At 44.5% G+C, this 11,697-nt stretch overlaps 1 protein-coding gene across 2 annotated transcripts; it reads right to left on the reverse strand.

Annotated features, from left to right (window-relative positions):
* Positions 1-887: 887 nt before the first annotated feature.
* On the reverse strand, positions 888-5,126 carry LOC125739036 (troponin I, slow skeletal muscle-like). 2 transcript variants are annotated; one of them, XM_049008690.1, is made up of 9 exons: positions 5,017-5,126; positions 3,963-3,992; positions 3,292-3,333; positions 2,701-2,832; positions 2,419-2,508; positions 2,163-2,333; positions 1,711-1,800; positions 1,436-1,481; positions 888-1,180 (listed from the first exon to the last, which is right to left on the reverse strand). In XM_049008690.1, exons 4-7 carry the CDS (start codon positions 2,803-2,805, stop codon positions 1,714-1,716), a joined length of 453 nt encoding a protein of 150 aa, XP_048864647.1. In that variant the 5' UTR covers positions 2,806-2,832; positions 3,292-3,333; positions 3,963-3,992; positions 5,017-5,126; the 3' UTR covers positions 888-1,180; positions 1,436-1,481; positions 1,711-1,713. The 2 variants fall into 2 exon arrangements, with proteins under 2 accessions (XP_048864647.1, XP_048864646.1); XM_049008689.1 differs by having other exon boundaries at positions 888-1,481.
* Positions 5,127-11,697: the final 6,571 nt, after the last annotated feature.

Here is an 11,697-nt window from a genome sequence, read left to right on the forward strand (position 1 = left end):
GTCCAGGAAGAATTTATCTAAGCTGATTTTTATGGGGTTATATGACAAAAAAATATAACTGATTGTCGACATATAGATCTTTTTGGACTAAAAACACACGCACCCATGCAAACATGTACATGCACACATACACCATGTAATACGGTGAAATTATACACACGTCAGAAAACATGCAGTTCTAAAGGTGTATTGATGTAATCCTACCAATGATAGCAGGACATAAGGCCAGGTTTGGGCAGGAAGCTTAGGGACCTTGGCATCATGACCCCCCAGGCTCTGACAGCCATATGTCCCACAACTAGATTTGTTTGAACTGGACTGAGTTGAATTGAGGCTTTAGTTGCCTTGTGCACTAGTACAGAAACACCAACTACACTGGAATTCTAGCAAGGTTCTCTTTTAAATCTCAAGATTTAAAAAGAACAAACACGATTATTCAGGTCTAACTATACAATTAAATTATTAAAAAGATTTAAAATACGAACAGTGTGCGTAAATGATTGATAAGTTAGGTGCCTTGAGTGTCAGAGGCAGTGATCAAGCCCAGTTTCACTATCGGGGTCTTCCCCGTGTTCTGATTCCCCCTGGACAACAGCGGTGAAATTGCTTGTAAACTCACACAGTTTGTGAAAATAAAACGCCACGTAAAGTTAAAATTAAATAAAATGTGGTTGATTCATCTCTGTGTTTGTGTGGTCGTTCAGATGTGAAATGGGGAGACACGCCGAACTGCGGCAGAACTGGGTGCAAGAAAGTGATATTAAAAATAACATAATATTTTAGTGTGCGAGAGCAGAGGAAGGTGAAACGACGCTTGGAGACCGCAGGGGAGCCGGCAGAATAACATTCCGGCCAAGGCTGAATATAGAAAGGACAGATATTTGGGATTCAGGTCAGGAATATTGATTTTTATTTATGAGTGACACCATTCAATCAAAAATGCAATTTCAGAGCAATCGATACAACACCGGCCCCCTATTCTTTCACAGTAATTGTTTTTGTGTTTAGGGCTCGGAGGTTGGTGCGATGCCCGTGGCGCGTCGCGAAATAAAATCCCGACGAATGCCTTCCGATCTCCCGACAGGGTCTCGTATATTTTTTATAGCTTCTTTAATTCATATCGCTGAATCGACATGAACGGTGAGGGGGGGGATTTCCGCCGCGGGGGCATATCGCTGGGCTGTACACCAATACAAAGAACAAGAACAGAAAGCCAAGAAAACACCAAGAACGCTTTACAATCTGAGATTTAACTTAAAAGGAAAGACAAGACAAGATCTGTACACAATGAGACCATGCGTTCGACATCCATATCTTCTGTGGTCTGTCAAAGCCTAGTCTCAGCCAACAGAAATGGCAGCAAAAGTGGAGTGAAGGACCTGGAATTTTACCCAAGTTTTCATGGCTAAGTCCCAGGAGGGCATTTCTGTTGTACCTCTGAGAGAGTTGCTTGGGTAGAATTACTTGAGGACAACATCAAGCTGTAATGCAGACGAGGGAAAATTGAATACGGAGAACATGATGGAGGAAGACATCACGTATAATCAATGATTGACAGTTCTGAGCCTGTAGTGGGGGGGCATGAATAGTCAAAGGGATGGTAAAAGGTTTTCCAAAGAATTATGACACACGTAACCACACATATGTCTGCATGTGTCTATATGCTATTATTTTACTGGGTAAAACTGGTCGATGACCGTGAACTGGTACCTTTCACTGGGCAGCATTAAACAGCTTCTTCCTGCCCTCCATTCCTGACATGGCCTCCACGTTCTTCCGCCAGTCTGTCACCTCCTCCCTCTGCAGACACCCCAAGTTTAGAGTAGAGCTCAGTGATATTGCTGAACAACTTGAAAGATATTAGCGTATCGAATAGCCTGACTTTGATGGTAACTCCAGTCTGTATTTCTTAGTGAATGCTAGCAATGGTCTTGCACTTCAAAAGCAGAACTAAATCTGTGTGAATCCTGGTCATATTTTTTTTTTATTCCATATGACGTCGACGCTCTTTATTAATTAGCCATATTTTTTCCACTCTGGCCATGAAAATCTCCAACTTTTACAATCGCATCAGATACTTCAGATGCCAGCTAACAACAGACACGGGAAACACAGTAGCCCTTAGTGGTCAGACTGACCTACACCATTCCTGACTAGCTCACCTTCTCTTCCTCCTTCTTGACCGTCTTGAGGTTGGCTTTGAAGTCGGCCTTCATGAGCTTGGTGTCGCTCAAGGCGCCCAGCATGTCATCAGCCGATTTCTTCACCCTCTTCAAGTTGGGTCGCTTCATTTTGCCCTTCAGATCTGCGATCTTCTGACACAGGTTCTCAATCTGCCAGTAAGGAAGACTCACACATTAACTGGGTAAAAAGCAAACCATTTCCTGCTACGGCTTCAGATGAGCTGGTTCCCAGTACCTCCTTGTCATTTTTGGCCACTTTAACTTCGATGTCGTACCGTGCTTCATCTACAATATCGATGTTGCGGTACAGTTCTTTACAGAGTTCCTATGAAGAGATGAGATTGGAGGAGATGCAGCAGGTGTTTACAGATCCTTATAGCGAGATTCATTTCCGCTCTGGCTATTTGCCCCCTTGGAGGTCCTTCGAAATGCTGGGGGTGACTTTACATGAAGGTCGTCTGTTCCATGGACCATCAGGATGCCCAGTTCTGTAGAAGAATGCAGCTGGATCACCTACCTGCAGCTCCTTGACTGACAAACCGGCCAGCTTGAGAGGAGGAACCCTTTCCTTCAAGGTGCTCTCCCTCTCCATCTTCTTCTCCTCCTTCTCGGCCTCCAGCATGGTTGCTGCCTTCTTCAGCAGTTTAGACTGTCAAGAATGAAGCATGTGGCCAATGAAGTTCATCTGCACATTATACACTGAGATTAGTGGGGCCCTCAGTTATGATCAGTATCATATTCCCCCTGTAGGGGGAGCCATATTGGGGCAGAGTGCCACATTCCCCCTGTAGGGGGAGACATATTGGAGTGTAGTGCCACATTCCCCCTGTAGGGAGGGAATTCTACATTAATTTATACCACTATCATCAATGATATCATACACATATTTACTATAAAGCGGTTTATGCATTTTTATGTAGTTAATTAAGGTATCCAGTGCATGGTAATGTTAAGGTAACAATGCTTAAAAAGTGTATCATTTGGCCGTCTAGAAGAGTTTCCTGAATCAACATGCATGGGTGAGTATATGTGGCAGCTTGACCAATCAAAAAGTAATATCCCAAAATTATGCGCGATACAGTAACATCAGTGCGTCCTGAAACCTCACCTTCAGCTGAAGCCGACGTGTGGCTGAGTACTTCGATTTTTTCTGAAAGAGAACGTGGCAGTGGTTCAGTTCAGATGATGCACTTCACATTCCCACAGACAGGAGGCGCCAAACTCCGGTCTTCGGTTGCTACAGTGAACGTGGATTTCTTTCCGCATAGACTCTAAGCTGCTACGTTGTCATTACAGGGATTTTCACCTGTATACATAAATTCTGAAACAGATAGCCGGAGTTAGGTGCCCCCAACCTTCGAACGTCAGGCTGTTAAGAAACAAAAGTATTAATGGCTATAAATTAGATGTTAGCCTCACTGATTAATCACTAAACACATAAACAAACGAATCATTTTCCAGCATCTTATCAGGCATGTCACACATCACTTCAATTGTTTCTTAGGATTAACTTTTAATAATGTCTTTTGGAAAGCAACTGATATATTAATATTAAATGGTACTTAAATGACTGAGTAAATTATTAACTTAGAATAAAAAACAAACTGGTCTATAATTGAAAAATAAGCCCATCTCACCGGTCTGTGGATAACACAGAACAAACGAACAGAGAATGAAACAAAAAGAGATTTTTACAGCAGATCAACAAGTCATTCTTTAATTAAGAAATTAAACAAACTTTTATGACTGCAAGTACAAGCCTTGCTCTATGGTTCTTACCCCTCAGACATGGTGATTCCAGATTCTGTCCTGAAATACAACAAGGACCGTTTTTGTCAGTCTATGGTCACAGTGCTGCAACAAAAGCTGGACGTCTTGGTCTGACATGTTAATGACATTAACCGAGTTCCCGTGCTCGGGGACGGGTGACGTCATTCGTGCACTGCTACGAGGGGACAGCAGGACATGACCGCAGCAGTTCGTGAGTCTTCCCACAAAGCTAAGCATCGCCTCTGAAGAAGACAGCCTCTCTCCACCCCAGTTGGAAGTCCCTTGTAGTGCATACATATTTCTGTCACACATTTCACATCGTGCTCACGACGGTGACATCCTGGCAGATACCTGCAGCGCCCAGTTAGGGGCGACGGTACTCTAGCGTGCGCATTTGCCGAGCCGTTCCGCTCGTGGGCGGCCTCATGGATTCAATCTGGTGAGTACCTGCTGTCACCTGACCTTCACTGGTTTTGAGGCACGTGTTAGAAGCGTCAGACGCTGGGATGCAAGCTTAGGGCTAAAAATGCTATATGGCCAGTGTATAGGTGATCAGGATCAATCAGCTACTGTTATTGCCTAAATCCCTTCGCCAGTCACCCCAGGCGGACAAAGACGGCAGGTAATTACTGAAAGCACGCAACCACCCTCCCGAAGGCGCGCAGTTTGTGCGTAGAAATGACTGCAGAACTGAGTCCCGGAAAAATAAAGGCGCGTGACTCATTTTCTTTTTCCAAAAAGCCGTTGTCATTAGCAACACGTTCATACAGTTCCGCCATTTGATTTGTTTACTGTGTCTCATCATAAACAAGTGTTAGCTCGAAAAAGAAAAGAGGCCAGCAAGTAAAAATCTAAAATAGACTCCAGGCAATCACAAATTTCCCAGCAAAGACGTCATACCTTATCAAACAGACAGATATTTTTATTCAAAAGCGATACCCCTGTGAAAATACAATGTCATTCGCCAAACTTAATAAATTGTCTTGACTAATATCTGTTAGAACAGAATGAAGGATATTCTACGTGTTTATTATTTTGGGTGTAATTTATTTCCGCCACTTACCCTCTGGTGTGAGCGAACGAGCTGGCTTGTGGAAGAAGGAGATGGAAGATGATGTTATATGTTACTTTGACTGATGGCTTTATGGGGTCCTACCCGCCTGTGAAAGTAGGCTGAAACACTCCCCCTAGCCCCCTCCCCATCCCCGCTTGCGCCAGTCATCCTGACCCTTGGCACACACACCACCCAAATGCGTTTGAATGATCGCTCTCCTTGAGTAGCCTTAACCTTTGACCCTGACCTTTATTCATCCTACATACAAGCTATTTACTCGTCCCGGAGGATTGTGCTGCTAGTTTAAGAATATAATTCTCAATTTTTAACATTGGATAGAAGCACATAGAATAAGGTAAATAGTCAAAAGCAAGAGAATTCTAGTTGGGTAAGAAATTACAACCCAAATGACTTGGGTTCCTATTTTAACCGTTAAATGTAGCATGGACATAAAAACATGAAAGTGTTTTGTGGCTGTGCAGTAGTTTATGGCACTTGGCTTGCAAGCTGAGACCCTTTTTTTGGCTGAACTGAGATCCTCCACAAAACGATCAGCGCTAATACACAATGAATTGATGGTCCAGCACAATGCCGCCATGTCCGCAAATGGTGCTCGTGTCAGACACTTGGAGGGAATCCCGAAAGGACTGAGCAGATAGATCACTGGAGAAATAAAATCGAGGGGATTCTCAAATTTATTGCGCACCCGGTCCAGTAGAGGGCAGTCAATTCGATTGCGCTTCACGTACTGGTTCTGGGAGTCGGTCCCGTTTCCATTTTTTTTGCATTAATTGCTATGCTTACGGTTATTCCTACGTCACATAAAGGCTCGATAACGCCTAAATGCGGTGTGCTATCGTACTGGACGCAGGAGCGCGTCCGTATAAGTCTCGGATGTGGTTTATGTAGCGGGTTTTAAATAACAGGAACAGGTGTCTGCGCGCGTTGACGCAGTCCGAGTCCTGTTCTCTATGAACTCTATGCGGCGCGTCCCCGAGAACGAGCCGCGTCCCGCGACAGAGACATTCCACCTTTGTCCCCGTGCCTATTTACTGGTGCGGTGTCCTCACGCTCTCTTGCATGTGCAGAAGAGGGCACACATGCACAGCACGCCTTGCTTGCTGCTGGTGACCTGCACTCCGCCCACGTGCATGCGGCGATCAGGAGGTGCTGAACCTCCCCCAGCTCACATGCCTGTTATTTCCTCTATTTCATCACGCGAGAGGTTGGCCCGAGGTGACACGACCGTGTGGAATAGATCACATTGTTCCTTGGTTAGATCAGGGGAAAACCATTATATTCATTTAAAATCAGAGCCGGGTTTACGTTCACAGTACATTGTTAGCACAGCGACACGGTGAATCAGGTGTCACATTACTCATAATCGGAATACAGCTGTTGTTTTTTTTGTTATTTCACAGTAAAAAAGGACAACACTGTTCAGGGAAATCCTGTGAAACCCAAATAGGTTGTTAGCAGACTGAATGGAGCTCCAGGCAAAGCTGTCGCAGCTCGCTTTTTTAAAGGCATCTCATCTCAACTGCTTCACTGACTGGTTGCTTGTGTGTGACAAAAATGCGCAATTGTCACGTAAGTTCCTGTAATGCCGCTTAATGGCATATTGGATGTATCCGAGGCCGCAGCACATTTTACCATTTTATGACCGGGTTGTGAATTAAAAAAACATTTCTTAGAAATATGTGGATTTCTAAAAGTGCTAGAACGTGTCACGCCTCGCCTCTCCCTGGTGCTTCTGACGGGCTGATTTGAGTTACAGTAATTGGATGAATTTCGGAGGTATGAATGGCCCCCCCTGTTGATCAGCTGGGGAGGCGCTCGGCTCTTCTGCAGAGGAACCTTGGAGGTGATTGAAGAGCTTCTGCCTTTTACTGCTGTAGCTGATATTCGCACCCAGTGCTGATGCTCATAAACATAGGTCACAGTTATTTGTTTTAATAACAGTGTTGGATTAAACAGTTCTCGATGTTACAGCATCACCATCTGTCATAGGTTAGGCAGGCAGCTCGATGGTACAACAATCCTTTCAGAGATTTCAGTCTTTCTCAATGAGAGAGCACAAGTGTCTTTCCTTGGTTAAATACCTTACCAAATGGGTCAACCACAGCCCCCGTCTTATGTTAAATACCCATCTAAAGGGCAACTCGGCTGAAATCCTAATAGTATATTTACCTTAATGGTACAACATAAAATCCCTATTTGAAACGAGTAAAAGCAATTTCCAATTCTTTATTTGTATTCCTACCCCATTTTCACTGTTCCCATTCAAATGAAATGCTTCAGAAATAACTATTTTTTTATTTTAGCTGGGATTTGAACATAATGAATGTCCCATGATTAACAATGCTTATTTACTAAGAAATAAATGGTTCTCCTTTACAAAGGGGTGCGATATGAGTAGAATGACCCAAACAGAAGATCACTTCTTATAAGTCCCAAGGGAAAGAAGCAACTGCATATGAAAAGCGCTTTACCTTAATAGATCTGCGATATTCACTCCATCACTGCCTGCATCACATTTAGACGGTGCAGTTTAATGGGGAAATCAGCTGCTCAAAGGACCTGCCCAATCACCCATGTCCCGCCATCAATAAGCCACCGTCGCCGGTCGAATATTAAATTTCACACATCATTTTGTACTTCGGTGAGCACAAACACATTTCCCTGTTTTCATATTTTAAAGCACTAATGAAATCTTTAGCAAACACCAGGCTGGTTATACAACATATTTTACTACAGTCTGAAAGGCTTCCCGGAGGAAGAGGCCAAATTATCATGGCTGAAAGCTTCGGAAACATTTATAGGAATGAGGTTTTTCTTGGGCAAAAGGCAAAGAAGCAATTCCATTATGCACTGATCTTACATGGCTAGCGGACTTTAATTTTGAGATCTGCACTTTTCTGTTCTGTCCTGCCTGATACTTTCGCCAGTGATTAACTTTTCAGCTTTATTCCGTGGCTGGTCTACACTGGTTCTACATGAAGACCACATTTCTAATGCTTCTGTTTATTCACATTATCGATGTGTGCGTCTCCATCGCCTTTGCGCTGTGCCACCTCAGAGTTCCACAAGGGGGCGAAATTCCTCTGTGCTGCTAGGTTTATAAAAATGAATCGTCCGTTGCCTAACTGTGCGGACTGCGTTTGGTGTTTGCTATAGCATTTTAATATGTAAACGTGCCAAATACAAGTGCACAGTAAAAATGGAAAGAGAAAATCCCACACAGTTACTGCTGCATGAATTCCGTGCTCCAAAAGGACATTGGATTTTGGAACCACTTAGCTAACAAAACTGTTTAATTAGTTTGGCCAGGACCAACAATAGGCAGAGAGGGCATCTTCTCATTACTACGACTGGATTTCCTGTTTAACACCACTGTATTCCAAGTGCTGTACTTTTCAATTCATCATGCCAGACTTCAAGGAAGCCCATTTATATATTTACATTTCCATTATATTAGTTGTGTGGGAAATTTCCAGCAGAGAGCTGAACCCCGCAAGTCTGCCAGAAATGGTACGGTCCTCCGCACTGTCAGTGGAGCTGATGATGCGTGTGGAGCTCGCATGTCTGGATGGTAGCGGCTGAGGTCAGCAGTCGTGTACGACTCCTCGGCTACTTGTTGCTCGGCCGATTCCTCGCGCCCCTCCCCCCGCGGAAAGTGCTGCCTCTCTGCTTCTGGTTGGGGAGGGTCTGTGAGGGGTGTACTTCCTGTGATGTTCCTGACTGTGCCTCCATGATACACTGAGCGACCTCGCCGGATACGGCACAGGTGGCTGCAGAGGTTCTCGTCGCTATGTGGAGCACCTCCTTGACAACAAGGCGATATTGACAGAATCACCAGAAGGAGGCGCCGCACGAGTTGGTGATGCAGTCCGGAACGTGACCTTGAAGATGATCACAGTGGTACTGCTTAACAGACATCAGGAACTATTACTCACCACTACATCTGACAGTTAACACGTTACTCGGAAGGTATTAAAAACCCCAGAATCCGCCTGTGAGTCAATAGTGAAATATGGACGTATTTATGTCTATTACACGGCACACACATATATAATAAGAAGTAAAGAAGCGCCATTATTTGGGCTAAGAAGCCCAATGTGTCGGTTGGCTGGATTCTTGCCTATAATTACCTTATCATTAGCTAACGGATTTAGCCGGAGCATGTTGTAAAGTGGCAGCGCGGTGAAATAGCTACACCTGTGGCCTGCCTTATCGGGTCGGCCATGCGTACGTCTCTCTCCGCGGGACTCTAAGTCATCAAATTGATTTTTAATTCGTTCGGGCTGAGGGCCTTGGCCGTCCCTGTTAGGCCTGCGTGTGCACTGTGTCTCAGTGTCGTTGGCGAGGACCGGCGAGGACCGGCGGCCGCTTCAATGCAGGGAGCCGCCAGCACCTCTCAGCATCCACCGAACCTCGGCAGGGGACACTGAGCACGCCCGTGGGGGGGCAGAGGGCAGACCCACTCTCTCATATAACTAGTCTTTCATTTCCTGTTTGCTTTAGACAGGTGGTTCTTTCAGTGGGGCACGGTCACAGAGGTCTGACTACCCCGGGAGTCCCTTCTATCTTACAACATCTGACTCGATCGTCATTATTTCCTGCTCTGAATGAGACGATCTGGCTAAAATCAGGTTAAATGTGACCACATTAAAGCACCAGCTCCCATAGGATGCAGGCTTGGGTAAAATTTGATTGTGCAGAGGGCGCCCCCTGCTCATCTCTAAAGGAATTGCACTGATCCATGTGAAGTCGAGGGTATGGCTCACAGGTCAGTGACATGGCCTGATGAATACCCAATGGGAGCGTGAGGGGTCTGATGAATACCCAATGGGAGCATGAGGGGTCTGATGAATACCCAATGGGAGTGTAAGGTGCCTTATGAATACTCAATGGGAGCATGAGGGGCCTGATGAATACCCAATGGGAGTGTGAGGGGCCTGATGAATACCCAATGGGAGCGTGAGGGGCCTGATGAATACCCAATGGGAGCGAGAGGGGCCTGATGAATACCCAGTGGGAGTGTAAGGTGCCTTATGGATACCCAATGGGAGCACTGGGGACAGAGCGTATGCCAGTTAAAACCTCATAAGGCTAATTCAGGCTGCTTGGTTGGTCCAGTCACCGTGTCCCTGTCACTTGGGCCCCTAACCCGGGCTAAACCTCCCCATCCTTGCAACATCCTTCATCCTCACATGCTCAGTTTCCTTTATCTGTGGGGTGGGCATGTATGACTCCCTCACCCATATCATGCTTCGTAACCCCCCCAAGCAATGTATCTGCCCTCAGAACACGGGTTCCGGAGCACCAGGTCCCGTAGTGTCGGAGGCCCAAGGCTAAACATTCCTACTGAGTGCTAGTGTGTAAATCTGTCCCATCAAGTGTGTGTGTCAGAATGCATAATTTATCGCACAGGCTCTCTTGAAAGAGATTTTAGTTCATGAGTAGGTGACCTTGTCCCTTCTTGTCTGATATACTAAAAGTGCATTCATATCGGCTGTGTCCGGGAAATTATTATGTTAAATAAATATTTGATGTTTGGATATCAAATATACATAAATGCAACAAACTCGTTCATGTTTTCTCTTTCCTGTGTGTTCTTGAGATGGGAAATCAATAGCAATCCTTTTTGCATGACGGGAAATTTGACTGGAATGCATCTCTAACATCACATGTGCCTTCCATTTAAATCAAGTGCAGTCCTAAGACACGCACAGAGGAAACGCGAAAACTACGGCTGAAAGGGGAGATGGATGAAGAGGTGTTCCTCAGAGCCCTGCGCTGGGACCTTCAGTTTTTACTGGTGACTGTAACACTGTGGAGGACCAAATCAGAGCTTCATCCTGTCAATAGAGGAAATAGAGAAATATGACTATACAATAACCCCTTCACATCGGTGAGGGTTAGGGGCCAAAGATCTCTGTGAATGTGAAAATTCACCATAATATTTGGGCGCCCCTAACGTCACCCCAAAACTGTCTGCTAGCCTGAACGATAACATGTCCGTTTGTTATGAATTTCTAAACAAACTACAGTGCGGTACACTTTCTGCATGTCAAATTACTTTATCATTTGCTATAAAGACCTTTGGATACAATATACAAACCATTCAAATTATGCCCTTTGCAGGTACAAAGTCATTACCGTGCACACTGAGAGCACTACGTTTCGCGCTCATTATTAACGGTACTGAAAAGTTTAAAAGTTACTGCGAGAAACTTGAGATTGTCACAAAAACAGCTACCGTGAGTGAGGCTGGTTGCTGAAACAAACATGTGCATCGTACCCAAGCCAAGACATTTAATATTAAAAACATAGTATGTGCTTACACTGATAAATATTATGTATTACTATGATTTATCTATTGTGTGATTTTATGGGATTCAAACTGTTTTTTACATGCATCGCCTACATGTTTCTGTGATCTTTCAGCAAGTTCTAAAAATTTTCCTGTTTAACTATTCGGGATCAACTAGTTTTGTTTGTTTATTTGTTTATTTATTTGAACAGGGGCAGAGCACAATAGAACAATAACCTGGAATAGAACAAGGAAAGATGCATTGTACCAGGTTTTAGCAAGTATTGCTATTTTCCGCCCGTAATCCCTGAGCAGGAAGATGGAACGTTAAATTAAAGACAGAATAAGATGGTGTGTACAATACAGGTCATAAA

This window comes from Brienomyrus brachyistius, chromosome 3 (genome assembly GCF_023856365.1).
Source record: "Brienomyrus brachyistius isolate T26 chromosome 3, BBRACH_0.4, whole genome shotgun sequence".
NCBI classification, from domain to species: Eukaryota; Metazoa; Chordata; class Actinopteri; order Osteoglossiformes; family Mormyridae; genus Brienomyrus; species Brienomyrus brachyistius.

Coding starts and splice junctions, on each gene's coding strand:
- LOC125739036 (XM_049008690.1), bottom strand. CDS start 2,805: ATGCTGGAGGCCGAGAAGGAGGAGAAGAAGATGGAGAGGGAGAGCACC. Junction 2,509..2,700: donor TGTCAGTCAAGGAGCTGCAG/GTAGGTGATCCA, acceptor ATCTCTTCATAG/GAACTCTGTAAAGAACTGTA. Junction 2,334..2,418: donor TGGCCAAAAATGACAAGGAG/GTACTGGGAACC, acceptor CCTTACTGGCAG/ATTGAGAACCTGTGTCAGAA.